Source organism: Engystomops pustulosus, chromosome 2, assembly GCF_040894005.1.
Source record: "Engystomops pustulosus chromosome 2, aEngPut4.maternal, whole genome shotgun sequence".
Classification (NCBI taxonomy): domain Eukaryota; kingdom Metazoa; phylum Chordata; class Amphibia; order Anura; family Leptodactylidae; genus Engystomops; species Engystomops pustulosus.
Window position 1 is genome coordinate 4,799,740 of NC_092412.1, and position 17,635 is coordinate 4,817,374.

Here is a 17,635-nt window from a genome sequence, read left to right on the forward strand (position 1 = left end):
ACCTCATCCTGGTCACATCGCCCTCATCCTGGTCACATCTCCCTCATCCTGGTCACATCTCCCTCATCCTGGTCACATCTCCCTCATCCTGGTCACATCTCCCTCATCCTGGTCACATCTTCCTCATCCTGGTCACATCTCCCTCATCCTGGTCACATAGCCCTCATCCTGGTCACATCTCCCTCATCCTGGTCACATCACCTCAGGCCCATTCATTATAGGTCATATTGGGGTATGTATTAGGGGCCACTCGATGACAGTCACAGTGTTGTCCCTCGGCAGCTCCTGCCTTGTCTTTGCTGTGTGCTTTTGGTTATTATCTTATTGGAAGGTGAACCTATGTATCCATTCGTGGTCCAAATTGATTTCCACGGATTGTTGATGGTAATTGTCACCACGTCCGGAACGATTCTGTTATTATTGTTTTAGTGAAAACATTTACCAGAATTTACTGAAACAAGAAACCTGAATCCTACGTTTTAGAGGACTAGAGGGGGTTATACAAAGATTCGGTATAAATTTGGAGAAGCCTCAGTGATCCTTGAATTATTCACTCATCTCTAGATTCTGAGATGTCCCACACTAAGGAATCTTCCCAATATACTGGAAATATGATATAAAATAGTTAAAACAATCGTGTTTTATGTTTCCAGTTTGTCTATTGTCGGAATGTGAATCTGAAGCTTTTACTACAGAGCACTAATCACAGAGGAGGTTCTTATTCTAGAAGGTGAATATGTCGATAAGTCTCCTCCACGTCCCCAGTCAATGCTTGGATTCCCTCTGTAATTTGTGGTCGATGTTTGACGTTTACCTTTTTTTAATATTTTTCTTATGTTCCCATCATGTTTCTTTTCCATATTCTTTATCCTACAACCTCCCACCACATATCTGGGTTTCCAAAGATTCTTTTCCATTTTCATTTTCTTATCGTCTTGATTCAGGAGACACGATGTTCTTCAATTAGAGGAAATCAGAAACTTCAATTTCCAGAGATGTTGAACACCAGCACTTTCCACCCGGACTACTTCCACCTGACAGGAATCCCTGGCCTGGAGCAATCCCATCTCCTGCTCTCCATCCCATTCTGTATCATGTATGTCATCGCTCTGCTCGGAAACTCCATCTTGATCTTGGTCATTGGAACCAACGAGACTCTCCAGCAGCCCATGTACCTGTTCCTGATGATGTTGGCCTCCTGTGACCTTCTCCTGAGCTCCTCCACCGTACCCAAGACTCTCTGCATCTTCTGGTTCAATTATCACAAGATCTCCTTCAATGGTTGTCTTGTCCAAACATTCTTCATACATTTCTCCTTTGGGACAGAGTCCACCATCTTGGTGAGCATGGCCTATGATCGGTACCAAGCCATTTGCCATCCTTTAACATACACAACCACCCTGACCGGATCATTGATAAAGAAGATGGTTCTGGTTTTCTTTTTGAGAAATTTTTGTATCATTACTCCATTTGTTTTTCTACTGAACAGATTACCGTATGAACACAGCAATGTGATAGAGCACACGTATTGTGAGCACATGTCCATGGCCAGGCTGGCCACTGCCGATATACTGGTCAATGTGGTCTATGGACTCATCATTGCAGGTTTTTTTTCTGGGGGGGACTTGATCCTCATTATCATTTCATATGTTCTTATTATCAGGGCAGTTCTTAGACTCCGGTCCTCAGATGCTCGTCTCAAGGCCTTCAACACATGTGTGTCACATATCTGTGTCATTGTCCTCTTCTATTCCCCAGCTTTCTTTTCATTCATCGCCCATAGAGTTGGCCATAAATACGTTCCTCTCCGGGTCCATATTCTGGTGGCCAATTTCTATGTCCTATTCCCACCAATGATGAACCCAATCATCTATGGGGTGAAGACCAGAGAAATCAGAAGCAGAGTGTTTCATATGTTTTATGGAGCATTTACTAGAGATTGATGTTGTAGTTTTTCTCATTATATTTTGACTTAGTTCTTTTACAACATCTCCATCTTCTACGAATTGCTCATTCTTGAAAGACAGAAGGAGAGATCCTCTTCTCCCGAGTCTCAATACTGAATTCTTGATTTTAACTTAAGAACTATGAAGAAGATGTAGACCACCAGTGACACTTGAATAGTTCAACCCTTAGTAACAGATCTTATTCCGATTCTAGAAAACTCCTTTAAGTATCAGTACTCTTTATTGCTGGACTTCTAGAAGAGCAAACCGGCTCCAATGTTATTTAAATATAGTTAATAATCTGGAGGCACCTAGATTGGGAATATCCAACATCTAGACATCTGGTGGAGATGATAACCTGGAGACAAATTAACATTCCAAACACATCTGATGCACGGTTATTATAAAAGATACCAACCAATGGATGGGTCAGGGAAGAGGTTTGAGTAACTCCTGTGAAGAACACTTTAATATTGATCTTCTGTCATTAGGAGTCTTGACCCCAGACATGTCCACTGACCTTTAAGTCCATGTAGAAGACCACTACATGAGGGGAATTGTTTCTTGGGGGAATAACATAATAAGTGGATAGAGGTGATGAGGAATGTACTGTGTGTGTGGTGCTGAGTCCTCAGGAGATCCATCATGAGTGGTCCTAAGCTGAAGGAGGTAGACACAGGGCAGTCGCAAAATTACTGGGTGTGTGATGAGTTGATCTCGGACCCAGAGAATCGACATCATATAGTCAGTGTAAAGTCACTGATGGAAGATAACAGAGACTCCATGAACCGTGAGAAGTTACTTTTACTGCTTTACAACAGTCACGGGTGCTCCTGCGACCCATGTCCCGAGTCCAGTCGCACCCCTGTGCCTCCCTGTGCCCCCAGAGTCAGTTTGCAGCCTCACTCACCTATCCTGCCTCCAGCAGCAGTCTCTGTGGTCCCCAGGCTCCAGCGCAAGCGCCTGGTCTCCTAGTGTGGGCGCGCAATGGCTCTGTAAAAATTGAAGGGCCAGCACACCAATAATTGGCGCCAGTCGGACTGCCTGCCCTGATAGATTGCCAGCCCCTTCCTGTGTCCCCTGCTGGATCTTTGAGCCCTGTGCCTTAGAGAAAGCTTGTTCATTATGTCCTCTGCGTTTATAGTGATTTCCCATTGTGATCTTCCACTATGTCCCCGACTCTGATCCTGTGCTGCCTGTCCTGACCTTCCGCTATGTCCCCGAATTTAATTCTGTGCTACCTGTTATGACTTTCCACTATGTCCCCAAATCAAATCCAGTGCTGCCTGTCCTGACCTTCCGCTATGTCCCCAATGCTGATGCCGTGCTACCTGTCCTGACCTTCTACTATGTCCCCAACTCTGATTCTGTTCTGCATGTCCTGACCTTCCACTATGTCCCCAAATCTAATCTCGTGCTGCCTGTCCTGACCTTCTGCTATGTCCCCAAATCTAATCCCATGCTACCTGTCCTGCCCATCTGCTACGTCCCCAATGCTGATGCCTTGCTACCTGTCCTGACCTTTCCGCTACGTCCCCAATGCTGATGCCGTGCTACCTGTCCTGACCTTCCGCTACGTCCCCAATGCTGATGCCGTGCTACCTGTCCTGACCTTTCCGCTACGTCCCCAATACTGATGGCATGCTACCTGTCCTGACCTTCCGCTACGTCCCCAATGCTGATGCCGTGCTACCTGTCCTGACCTTCCACTACGTCCCCAATACTGATGGCGTGCTACCTATCCTGACCTTCCACTACGTCCCCTATGCTGATGCCGTGCTACCTGTCCAGACCTTCCGCTACGTCCCCAATGCTGATGCCGTGCTACTTGTCCTGACCTTCCGCTACGTCCCCAATGCTGATGCCATGCTACCTGTCCTGACCTTCCGCTATGTCCCCAAAGCTGATGCCGTGCTACCTGTCCTGACCTTCCGCTACGTCCCCAATACTGATGGCGTGCTACCTGTCCTGACCTTCCACTACGTCCCCTATGCTGATGCCGTGCTACCTGTCCTGACCTTCCGCTACGTCCCCAATGCTGATGCCGTGCTACCTGTCCTGACCTTCCGCTACGTCCCCAATGCTGATGCCGTGCTACTTGTCCTGACCTTCCGCTACGTCCCCAATGCTGATGCCGTGCTACCTGTCCTGACCTTCCGCTACGTCCCCAAAGCTGATGCCGTGCTACCTGTCCTGACCTTCCGCTACGTCCCCAATACTGATGGCGTGCTACCTGTCCTGACCTTCCGCTACGTCCCCAATGCTGATGCCGTGCTACCTGTCCTGACCTTCCGCTATGTCCCCAATGCTGATGCCGTGCTACCTGTCCTGACCTTCCGCTACGTCCCCAATGCTGATGGCGTGCTACCTGTCCTGACCTTCCGCTACGTCCCCAATACTGATGGCGTGCTACCTGTCCTGACCTTCCGCTATGTCCCCTATGCTGATGCTGTGCTACCTGTCCTGACCTTCCGCTACGTCCCTAATACTGATGGCGTGCTACCTGTCCTGACCTTCCGCTATGTCCCCAATGCTGATGCCGTGCTACCTGTCCTGACCTTCCGCTACGTCCCTAATGCTGTTGCCGTGCTACCTGTCCTTACCTTCCGCTATGTCCCCAATGCTGATGCCGTGCTACCTGTCCTGACCTTCCGCTACGTCCCCAATGCTGATGCCGTGCTACCTGTCCTGACCTTCCGCTACGTCCCCAATGCTGATGCCGTGCTACCTGTCCTGACCTTCCGCTATGTCCCCAATGCTGATGCCGTGCTACCTGTCCTGACCTTCCGCTACGTCCCCAATACTGATGGCGTGCTACCTGTCCTGACCTTCCGCTACGTCCCCAATACTGATGGCGTGCTACCTGTCCTGACCTTCCACTACGTCCCCTATGCTGATGCCGTGCTACCTGTCCTGACCTTCCGCTACGTCCCCAATGCTGATGCCGTGCTAACTGTCCTGACCTTCCGCAACGTCCCCAATGCTGATGCCGTGCTACTTGTCCTGACCTTCCGCTACGTCCCCAATGCTGATGCCGTGCTACCTGTCCTGACCTTCCGCTATGTCCCCAAAGCTGATGCCGTGCTACCTGTCCTGACCTTCCGCTACGTCCCCAATGCTGATGCCGTGCTACCTGTCCTGACCTTCCGCTACGTCCCCAATGCTGATGCCGTGCTACCTGTCCTGACCTTCCGCTTTGTCCCCAATGCTGATGCCGTGCTACCTGTCCTGACCTTCCGCTACGTCCCCAATACTGATGGCGTGCTACCTGTCCTGACCTTCCGCTACGTCCCCAATACTGATGGCGTGCTACCTGTCCTGACCTTCCGCTACGTCCCCAATACTGATGGCGTGCTACCTGTCCTGACCTTCCGCTACGTCCCCATTACTGATGGCGTGCTACCTGTCCTGACCTTCCGCTATGTCCCCTATGCTGATGCTGTGCTACCTGTCCTGACCTTCCGCTACGTCCCTAATACTGATGGCGTGCTACCTGTCCTGACCTTCCGCTATGTCCCCAACGCTGATGCCGTGCTACCTGTCCTGACCTTCCGCTACGTCCCTAATGCTGATGCCGTGCTACCTGTCCTTACCTTCCGCTATGTCCCCAATGCTGATGCCGTGCTACCTGTCCTGACCTTCCGCTACGTCCCCAATGCTGATGCCGTGCTACCTGTCCTGACCTTCCGCTACGTCCCCAATGCTGATGCCGTGCTACCTGTCCTGACCTTCCGCTATGTCCCCAATGCTGATGCCGTGCTACCTGTCCTGACCTTCCGCTACGTCCCCAATGCTGATGGCGTGCTACCTGTCCTGACCTTCCGCTACGTCCCCAATGCTGATGGCGTGCTACCTGTCCTGACCTTCCGCTACGTCCCCAATACTGATGGCGTGCTACCTGTCCTGACCTTCCGCTACGTCCCCAATACTGATGGCGTGCTACCTGTCCTGACCTTCCGCTACGTCCCCAATACTGATGGCGTGCTACCTGTCCTGACCTTCCGCTACGTCCCCAATACTGATGGCGTGCTACCTGTCCTGACCTTCCGCTATGTCCCCTATGCTGATGCTGTGCTACCTGTCCTGACCTTCCGCAACGTCCCCAATACTGATGGCGTGCTACCTGTCCTGACCTTCCGCAACGTCCCCAATACTGATGGCGTGCTACCTGTCCTGACCTTCCGCTACGTCCCCAATACTGATGGCGTGCTACCTGTCCTGACCTTCCGCTACGTCCCCAATACTGATGGCGTGCTACCTTTCCTGACCTTCCGCTATGTCCCCTATGCTGATGCTGTGCTACCTGTCCTGACCTTCCGCAACGTCCCCAATACTGATGGCGTGCTACCTGTCCTGACCTTCCGCAACGTCCCCAATACTGATGGCGTGCTACCTGTCCTGACCTTCCGCTACGTCCCCAATACTGATGGCGTGCTACCTGTCCTGACCTTCCGCTACGTCCCCAATACTGATGGCGTGCTACCTGTCCTGACCTTCCGCTATGTCCCCTATGCTGATGCTGTGCTACCTGTCCTGACCTTCCGCTACGTCCCTAATACTGATGGCGTGCTACCTGTCCTGACCTTCCGCTATGTCCCCAATGCTGATGCCGTGCTACCTGTCCTGACCTTCCGCTACGTCCCCAATGCTGATGCCGTGCTACCTGTCCTTACCTTCCGCTATGTCCCCAATGCTGATGGCGTGCTACCTGTCCTGACCTTCCGCTACGTCCCCAATACTGATGGCGTGCTACCTGTCCTGACCTTCCGCTACGTCCCCAATACTGATGGCGTGCTACCTGTCCTGACCTTCCACTACGTCCCCAAATCTAATCTCGTGCTGCCTGTCCTGACCTTCCGCTACATCCCCAATACTGATGGCGTGCTACCTGTCCTGACCTTTCACTACGTCCCCAATACTGATGGCGTGCTGCCTGTCCTGACCTTCCGCTAAGTCCCCGACTCTGATCCTGTTCTGCATGTCCTGACCTTCCACTATGTCCCCAAATCTAATCTCGTGCTGCCTGTTCTGACCTTCTGCTATGTCCCCAAATCTAATCCCATGCTACCTGTCCTGCCCATCCGCTACGTCCCCAATGCTGATGCCTTGCTACCTGTCCTGACCTTTCCGCTACGTCCCCAATGCTGATGGCGTGCTACCTGTCCTGACCTTCCGCTACGTCCCCAATGCTGATGGCGTGCTACCTGTCCTGACCTTCTGCTACGCCCCCAATACTGATGGCGTGCTACCTGTCCTGACCTTCCACTACGTCCCCTATGCTGTTGCCGTGCTACCTGTCCTGACCTTCCGCTACGTCCCCAATGCTGATGCCGTGCTACCTGTCCTGACCTTCCGCTATGTCCCCAATGCTGATGCCGTGCTACCTGTCCTGACCTTCCGCTATGTCCCCAATGCTGATGCCGTGCTACCTGTCCTGACCTTCCGCTACGTCCCCAATACTGATGGCGTGCTACCTGTCCTGACCTTCCACTACGTCCCCTATGCTGATGCTGTGCTACCTGTCCTGACCGTCCGCTACGTCCCCAATACTGATGGCGTGCTACCTGTCCTGACCTTCCGCTATGTCCCCTATGCTGATGCTGTGCTACCTGTCCTGACCTTCCGCTACGTCCCCAATACTGATGGCATGCTATCTGTCCTGACCTTCCGCTACGTCCCCAATGCTGATGGCGTGCTACCTGTCCTGACCTTCCGCTACGTCCCCAATGCTGATGGCGTGCTGCCTGTCCTGACCTTCTGCTACGTCCCCAATACTGATGGCGTGCTACCTGTCCTGACCTTCTGCTACGTCCCCAATACTGATGGCGTGCTACCTGTCCTGACCTTCCGCTACGTCCCCTATGCTGTTGCCGTGCTACCTGTCCTGACCTTCCGCTACGTCCCCAATGCTGATGGCGTGCTACCTGTCCTGACCTGCCACTACGTCCCCAATGCTGATGGCGTGCTACCTGTCCTGACCTTCAGCTACGTCCCCAATGCTGATGCCGTGCTACCTGTCCTGACCTTCCGCTACGTCCCCAATACTGATGGCGTGCTACCTGTCCTGACCTTACGCTATGTCCCCTATGCTGATGCTGTGCTACCTGTCCTGACCTTCCGCTACGTCCCCAATACTGATGGCGTGCTACCTGTCCTGACCTTCCGCTACGTCCCCAATGCTGATGCCGTGCTACCTGTCCTGACCTTCCGCTACGTCCCCAATGCTGATGGCGTGCTGCCTGTCCTGACCTTCTGCTACGTCCCCAATACTGATGGCGTGCTACCTGTCCTGACCTTCTGCTACGTCCCCAATACTGATGGCGTGCTACCTGTCCTGACCTTCCGCTACGTCCCCTATGCTGTTGCCATGCTACCTGTCCTGACCTTCCGCTACGTCCCCTATGCTGATGGCGTGCTACCTGTCCTGACCTGCCACTACGTCCCCAATGCTGATGGCGTGCTACCTGTCCTGACCTTCCGCTACGTCCCCAATGCTGATGCCGTGCTACCTGTCCTGACCTTCCGCTATGTCCCCAATGCTGATGCCGTGCTACCTGTCCTGACCTTCCGCTACGTCCCCAATACTGATGGCGTGCTACCTGTCCTGACCTTCCACTACGTCCCCTATGCTGATGCTGTGCTACCTGTCCTGACCTTCCGCTACGTCCCCAATACTGATGGCGTGCTACCTGTCCTGACCTTCCGCTATGTCCCCTATGCTGATGCTGTGCTACCTGTCCTGACCTTCCGCTACGTCCCCAATACTGATGGCATGCTACCTGTCCTGACCTTCCGCTACGTCCCCAATGCTGATGGCGTGCTACCTGTCCTGACCTTCCGCTACGTCCCCAATGCTGATGGCGTGCTGCCTGTCCTGACCTTCTGCTACGTCCCCAATACTGATGGCGTGCTACCTGTCCTGACCTTCTGCTACGTCCCCAATACTGATGGCGTGCTACCTGTCCTGACCTTCCGCTACGTCCCCTATGCTGTTGCCGTGCTACCTGTCCTGACCTTCCGCTACGTCCCCTATGCTGATGGCGTGCTACCTGTCCTGACCTGCCACTACGTCCCCAATGCTGATGGCGTGCTACCTGTCCTGACCTTCCGCTACGTCCCCAATGCTGATGCCGTGCTACCTGTCCTGACCTTCCGCTATGTCCCCAATGCTGATGCCGTGCTACCTGTCCTGACTTTCCGCTATGTCCCCAATACTGATGCCGTGCTGCCTGTCCTGACCTTCTGCTACGTCCCCAATACTGATGCTGTGCTACCTGTCCTGACCTTCCGCTACGTCCCCAATACTGATGGCATGCTACCTGTCCTGACCTTCCGCTACGTCCCCAATGCTGATGGCGTGCTACCTGTCCTGACTTTCCTTTACGTCCCCAATGCTGATGCTGTGCTACCTGTCCTGACCTTCCGCTACGTCCCCAATACTGATGCCGTGCTACCTGTCCTGACCTTCCGCTACGTCCCCAATGCTGATGCCGTGCTACCTGTCCTGACCTTTTGCTATGTCCCCAATGCTGATGGCGTGCTACCTGTCCTGACCTTCCGCTACGTCCCCAATGCTGATGCCGTGCTATCTGTCCTGACCTTCCGCTATGTCCCCAATGCTGATGCCGTGCTACCTGTCCTGACCTTCCGCTATGTCCCCAATGCTGATGCCGTGCTACCTGTCCTGACCTTCCGCTACGTCCCCAATACTGATGGCGTGCTACCTGTCCTGACCTTCCGCTATGTCCCCTATGCTGATGCTGTGCTACCTGTCCTGACCTTCCGCTATGTCCCCAATGCTGATGCCGTGCTACCTGTCCTGACCTTCTGCTACGTCCCCAATGCTGATGCCGTGCTACCTGTCCTGACCTTCCGCTACGTCCCCAATACTGATGGCGTGCTGCCTGTCCTGACCTTCCGCTACATCCCCAATACTGATGGCGTGCTACCTGTCCTGACCTTCCGCTAAGACCCCGACTCTAATCCTGTGCTGCCTGTCCTGACTTGCCGTCTGCCTGTGGAACGAACTGGTGGTACCACGCCACAGTAAGTCCAGCCCGCTTTGCACTGGGCTCTGGTGAGAACTGGCTACCACTTAGACTCTGCTCCCAGGTGTCGGCTTAAAGGAAACCTACCACTTCATAAGGTAGGTATGAGATACAAACACCGGGCACCAGCTCAGGGTGAGCTGGTGCCGGTGCTTAGTCTCGTTAGTGTTAAAACCGCGGTATCGCGGTTTTAACACTTTTGAAACTTTCTAGCAGGCACTGCTTCGGCGCTGCGCGCGACCGTGCGCGCGCAACGCCTGCGGCGTTTCCAATGTAGGCGCGCGCACGATCGTGTGCACGAAGCGCCGAAGCAGTGCCTGCTAGAAAGTTTCAAAAGTGTTAAAACCGCGATACCGCGGTTTTAACACTAACGAGACTAAGCACCGGCACCAGCTCACCCTGAGCTGGTGCCCGGTGTTTGTATCTCATACCTACCTTATGAAGTGGTAGGTTTCCTTTAAGTCATCGTCCGCGGTGGTCCAGAGGGTCCATTACCCCTGATCCTGACAACAACCTGTTTAACCCCAGAAACTTTTTTGATATGTACGATGTTTCCAAAGGGGTTAAATTATAAGTGGGATTTGATTTACTTCTACTAATTATTTGTGTATTTTGGATGATCCTGTGGTGTGAGGTTATACATGTGCTCTGTGCTATATACTGTATACTGCACTTTGTGTCTCACGTTGTAGATATGACTTTACAGTGCGATACACCGACTCCGTTTTTCCATCCTCTGTGTTTTGTTCACATGTCATCACTTCTTTTTTATAATAAAATTACAAAAATGTAAAACAATAGCAAAGAATAAAAAATAAAACTCTAATAAATACTAAATTAATAAAAAAATAAAAAATGGCAAGAAAATGTATTGCTCAGTGTTCCTTATAGGAAGCAGCGCTCGGGGTCCCACCGCTCCCCCCGGGGCTACACATGGTAGATCTGATAACTGCCCGATTCCAGGAGCTGAAATTAGTTTTTTTCTTAACTCATCATTTCATCAAATGTAAATCAGCATAACGTTTTTATCTACGTTCCCGACACTGATTTTGGAGCTAAAGCTGCTCTATAGAGGTCTGTATCACCATGATGAATGTGGAGACAGTTATAACCCTTTTTGGTCACTCGCCTATTCATTAACCCCTTGCTAATTAACATCCCAGTGTAAATTATAGCGCGATTTGTGCGCCAAAAACCCACACCCTGCACCACAACTGCCCCACAATGAGAGAAAGGGGCGGATTTACTAAGGTCCTTGCGCCAGTTTTCTGCAAATTTTTCACATTCTTTTACATACAAACTGCTTGCGCAGGTATATACGAAGAGTCTGTGCCACATTTGTGTCGGGCTTTACTATTCTTCATGTGACACAAGTTTCTGCACTGAGTAAATATATCTATAGGCGGGTCTAGATTTAAAGATAAGACACCCAGTTTAGTATCATACTAAAGTAAAGGAAATCGGATGCCCACAGATTAAAAAGATATACACTTTGAAAAACATTTAAAAGAGCACAATTGAGTGCTTCAAGCAACCAAATACACCCCACTATCCAGTAATAAAAGAATTCCATGGAGGTAAACAAAAAATGTTCATATATGGCATCACAACATAGACCATGCAGTAATTATAAGAAGTAAGTTCACAAATGTGCTGACAATTACAGTTATACATCATCTCCAATGTGGCCATAGTTACCTCGGTCTAACCTCAGGATAGTGGGGGCAGAGAGCAATCCCCACGCGTTCCGCCCGTCTGTGCAGGCTTCCTCAGGGGTAATGTGCAATTTGGGGAGTGTGAATTATATATGGTGCTTACCCCCGGAGTCCGGCCCCAAACAGCCTCGTCTATTAAGTAAAGGAAGTTGGCGTGCGTGTCAAAAGACCAGAAGTGACGCTATGCAATCCACCCAGTCATTGGTTAGTGTCAAAGAGACCGGAAGTGACGTATCATCACTTCCTGAAGTGCGATCCCCGATAATACAGCGCTTGCACAGGCTGTTGTACGCCGCAAGTACTAAAAACACACACGTTCACCTAGTACAGTGCGCATGCACCAGCTATACAGGGAAGAAAAAGTAGAGTATTAAAGCGCCTTTAATTACTGTGGGGAATTGCTCTGGTAGTTGACTGGTAGCAGTGCAGGAAGCAGTGACACACGCAGGTTTAAAGTCCAACTTAAGTGTTTTATTCACACTTGCAAAACAGAACACAACTTCAGCCTTGGCTTAGGCACATGCAAAAACATTACAAAAGTAATTCCTGCCCGGCTAGGCGCTGTCTAATACATTTGACGGACCCTAGCTATCCGGGTACCAGGCTGCCTGGCACCTGCTCTTGGCCAGCAGCAAGACAGGAGACCCTCAGTTACCTTTGCTGTGAGAATGCAATCTCGCTTACAGCTCTCCAGGTAGGGCCTCTCCTACTGCTTCTGGCCTGTAGATTAAATCAGGCCCTAACGAGGCCTGGACTGTAGGGATTAACAAACCCAAACCTAAAAATATGGTGCTTGACCTTTATGCCTACATGTTATCTATTTTAACAAACAACTGGGAAACAAATTATGGAAATGTGGGAAGGCCACAGCATTTATTAACAAACCTTTAAATAATTAAATAATTAAATAATTAAATAACATAAATTAAAACATTTAAGAACTTGCACGGCCCTCTTGCGTTCTTCTGAAACTTATGGACCAACTTCGCCCGAAATGGCGGCTGCGGCCCTGCAGCCGTCATGTGGGCATCTTCAAACGCCTTAGGGCCTGTGAAAACATCCGCCACGGAGCAGCCTCCTCCCTCTTAAAACCGGCTGCGACCCCCCACACGGACCAAGGCCATGGCCTTCTCGGCCAGCTCCTGCAGGCCAAGAAGGAAAATGTCCATCCCAACGGGGTTGAGATGGACCCCATCCCCTAATAAAAGATGACGGTTGTCCCCATCCAAATCCTCATGTCTAAGAGCCACCCCACCCAGGGACTTCACATGTTTGGAAATCCTGATGTTCAAGACTTTCCTTGCGCGGTCAATAGCAGCATGGTCCCTCGCACCTCTCCAATGCCAACGGGGAATTATCTCCGACCAGGCCAGGGAAACGGAATTAAACAATGTGGGGAACCTAGTAAAATCCTGTTTCATGAAGGAAATTAATTCTCCGACTTTTACACGTCCCAGATCGTTCCCCCCTGCATGGATGATGAGCACAACCCGGTCCTGATGACTTTTGCTGACCCGCACCACCTCCGAAAGGACTTGCGACCATTGCATACCACGAACGCCACGCCAGTGGACTGTCGCGTTGGATAAGCCCAAATTAATACTGCACGGCCGTACTGCAGCTCTCCGCTCCGCCCAATATATAAAGGAGTGCCCGACTATCCACACATGGGTATGTGACCCTGAAAAATTAACGAGTACAGGTGTGAGAAAATATAACATGAAAAAACGAAAAAATTTACACCAGAGGGTAGAGGTCGGGCCGGATGTAGGACTTGAAACAGTCCGACTTCCACCTTCCCAGCTTTTTTATGGCTTCATCACTCATCCCGCACGAATGCGCTGTTGTAGCAGCACCAATGCGAAAGGAGTGTGTGCCAAACTCTTTGGGGTTAAGGCCTAAGAAAAGCAGGGATTTTTTAAAAACAGAATGAAATTGGTAACGGGTAAGAGGCTTCATGGATTTGTGCAAAAGGAAATTACCGGACCCCACCGGACGTTTAAGGGAATAATCAAAAATCAACGCCACGGGGCATGGTTCAGAATCGGCGGGATTTATAGTTAACCAGGTCCCCCTTCCAAAAAAATCGGTTTTAGAGCGACGAATCCGAAGATTTATCGCAGAGGGAGAAGCGAGGACGTCTGTTTGCGACAAGCCGCCGTGTTTAGTAGAGCTAGGAGGAATTAATTCACTGACCCGAAGGGCACCGAAAAATGCAATGGAAAAAGCTGCTTTAAACAGGGAGGCATCCCTGCAAACAGTGGCGTAACTAGGAGAGGCTGGGCCCCATAGCAGATTTCTGCATGGGGCCCCCCCTTCCCCTTAAAAAAAATAGACATATGTTTGCTGCATTCACATAAACGTGTGCCTGCCAGGCTATAGCACACATCGGACGCGCTGGAGAGGTGATCGCGGCTCACCCCTCCCCTCTCCATAGAGAATAGAGCCACATGGTCATTCTTACGGCCATAGATAGTTCACTCTCTATCTCTGTTGCGGCCACGGCTCGAAACAGTGAGTACTCGTTGTGCTCACTGTACCGAGCCGAGGTGCTATATTCACCTATGAGGGATGTATATCTGTCAGGAAATTGCAGCCAGATATACATCCCCCATACGTTCTTGTGAATGTAACCCTACACGGACATATTTATACAATTACACAAATTTATACACTGATACATATACACCTTTATATACTTATATACACACAAATAAAGTTCTACACGTGTATAGTTGCACCCATATACATACAAGTATACACACACATTTATGCACTCATATACATTTATACACTAATACAGAGTGTATACAAACAATACACATACATGCAGTATAAAAAGACCAAATACACACATACTGCATATACATACAGATATATACATACTATATGCACAGCATATAAAAAACACACACACATTATATATATATATATATATATATATATATATATATATATATATATATATATACATATACATACATATACAGAATAAATACAGCATTTGCATCTATGCATATATACACGGTATATTAATAAACACAGAATATACATATATACGCAATACACACAGAATATGCATATATACACAATATACACAGTATATACAAATACACAGAATATGCATATATACACAATATACACAGTATATACACATACACAGAATATGCATATATACACAATATACACAGTATATACACATACACAGAATATACATGTATACACAATATACACAGTATATACACATACACAGAATATACATATATACACAATATACACAGTATATACACATACACAGAATATACATATATACACAATATACACATACACAGAATATACATATATACACAATATACCCATATATACACATACACAGAATATACATATATACACAATGTACACATACACAGAATATACATATATACACAATATACACAGTATATAGATATATATACAATATACACAGAATATACACATACACAGAATATACATATATACACAATAAATACAGTATATACACACAGAATATACATATATATATATACAATATACACAGAATATACATATACAGACAGATAAATACATATGTAAATATTACTTACCTTTTAGGATGTGTAGGTGACCACCCGGCCGTGGCGTCAGGCGGGTGTTCCGGTGGCTGTTTGGGTGGGTGTTCGGGCAGGAGGGGGGGGGGGGTATGGTTGTGCGCTCGGGCGGGGGGAGGGGGAGTGCATTCGCCAGGCGGGAGGGCAAGGGGGGTGCGTTCGCCGGGCGGGAAGGAGAGGGGGTGCGTTCGCTGAGGCGGGAGGGAGAGGGGGGTGTGTTCACTGAGGCGGGAGGGAGAGGGGGGTGCGTTCGCCGGGCGGGAAGGAGAGGGGGGTGCGTTCGCTGAGGCGGGAGGGAGAGGGGGGTGCGTTCGCTGAGGCGGGAGGGAGAGGGGTGTGCGTTGGCTGCGGCGGGGGGCGTGGTCATCAACTGTGCCTCGCTATGCAGGGGGTAGGCGGGCCGCGGTCACCTGTGCTGGTGGACGGGGAAGGGAGGTGGCTAGCGGACGGGCCGTTTCAGGGACTGGGCAATCCAGGACTGGTGGGTGGGCCAGGAGAGAGGTGGGCGGTAGCCGGGACACAGAGGGAGGGGCCCGGGGACGCGATCTGCCAGGTACCTGGCAGTGCACTGCCGGACCACTTGGCAAAGCACTGCAAACAGGGTCCGTGCATCCCCGGGCCCCTGAACCTCATGGGCCCCGTAGCGGCTGCTACGGCTGCTACGGCGGTAGTTACGCCACTGCCTGCAAACTACATCTAGAATGGGGATGATACGGTTAAACAGGGGAAGGGATACCGGCCTGCGGGAATCGTGAGAAGAATTCTCACGCTTCCAACCTTTTAACAACTGTTTAACTAGGAACATTTTAGTGATATCAGGGAGGTCATGTAATTTTAACATAAAAGCAAGGGCTGCTAAACTACTCCTAGCCTTATGAAATGATGCTCCCTGACCCTTTAAATGTGCCAACCAATCTAATGAATTCTGGAGGATTTCAGATTTCTCTGCGGGTATGATACCGCCCGAGAAGGTTAACCATTGTTCCCAGGAGGTGGCATATTTCCGCCATGTAGAAGCTGAGATGGAGTTCCTTACTAGGCCCGCAAGTTGCTCGCGGCCAGGTTCCATAAGAACTGGGGGCATTCTATCCCGGACTCGTCTGCAGACCCGTGTAACACTCTGAACATCTGAAACTGGGAACGAGACAGGGCGTTAGCCATGTCGTTCGAAGATTCAGGAACGTACCTAGCCCGCAACCAGATGTTATGTTGTAGACAGCAAAGTACAAGATGACGCAGCATCGCCAGCACAGGGGGTGAAGAGGAGGACAGACTGTTTATCGCCCGCACTACAGAAATATCATCCACCCACCACCGTATCCTGTAACCTGCCAAGGATGAGCCCCACAGCTCGACCGCTACAACTACAGGGAAAAGCTTCAACAGGGTGGGATTATTGACAAGGCCGTGCTGGAGCCAGGAAGGGGGCCAAGAGTTTCTACACCACTTCTGCTTAAATATGGCTGCAAAACCATTACCGGTAGAGGTGGCCATAAATAGTTCCAGGGAATAATTGTCTGACTCAGGCTCCTGGAGGATGCCTGACCCATTGAATTCTTGAAGGAATACCTGCCAAGCACGCAAGTCCTCTTTCAAGGGTTTGGTTATCCTGATGAAGTGGGAGGGATTAGTAGTACCTTTTGTGGCCAGGGACAGGCGGCGGGAAAATGCCCGCCCCATGGGAATCACCCTACACGAGAAATTTAGTAAGCCTAGAAGAACCTGAAATTGTTGTAGGGTGGCCTTTTTCTTGCTAAGAAAGAAATCAATTTCCTGGCGCAAACGGACCACTTTCTCCTCGGGTAAGCTGAATGCCATTTTTATGGTATCAAGTTCTATACCCAGAAAGGATAAATTTTTAACAGGACCGACTGTCTTGTCGGCGGAAAGGGGAACCCCGACAAACTCCATGAGCGAAGAGAAAGACTGGAGGAGGTGCAAGCAAGTGTCGGAGTCCCCCTGACCGACAAACAAGAAGTCGTCCAGGTAGTGGGTCATTGAATAAATTCCTGTCTCGTACCCCACGAGCCACTCCAAAAACGTGCTAAAAACTTCAAAGTAATAGCAAGAAATGGAGCAGCCCATGGGGAGGCACATGTCGTAAAAATAGCCACCTTCTAAAAAACAACCTAATAAGTGGAAACATTCCGGATGGACGGGGAGCAATCTAAAGGCCGATTCGATGTCAGATTTAGCTAGCCAGGCCCCAGGACCCGCACGCTGCACTAAGTCAACCGCCCTATCGAAGGAGACATACGTAACCGCCGCATCCTCCTTCGATATAGCGTCATTGACCGAGGAACCCTTTGGAAAAGATAGGT

General features: G+C 50.1%; 1 protein-coding gene across 1 annotated transcript; it reads left to right on the plus strand.

Annotated features, from left to right (window-relative positions):
- Positions 1–995: 995 nt before the first annotated feature.
- Positions 996–1,943, plus strand: LOC140116359 (olfactory receptor 52E4-like). The gene has a single exon (XM_072132887.1). The coding sequence runs from the start codon at positions 996–998 to the stop codon at positions 1,941–1,943; it is 948 nt and encodes a 315-aa protein (XP_071988988.1).
- Positions 1,944–17,635: the final 15,692 nt, after the last annotated feature.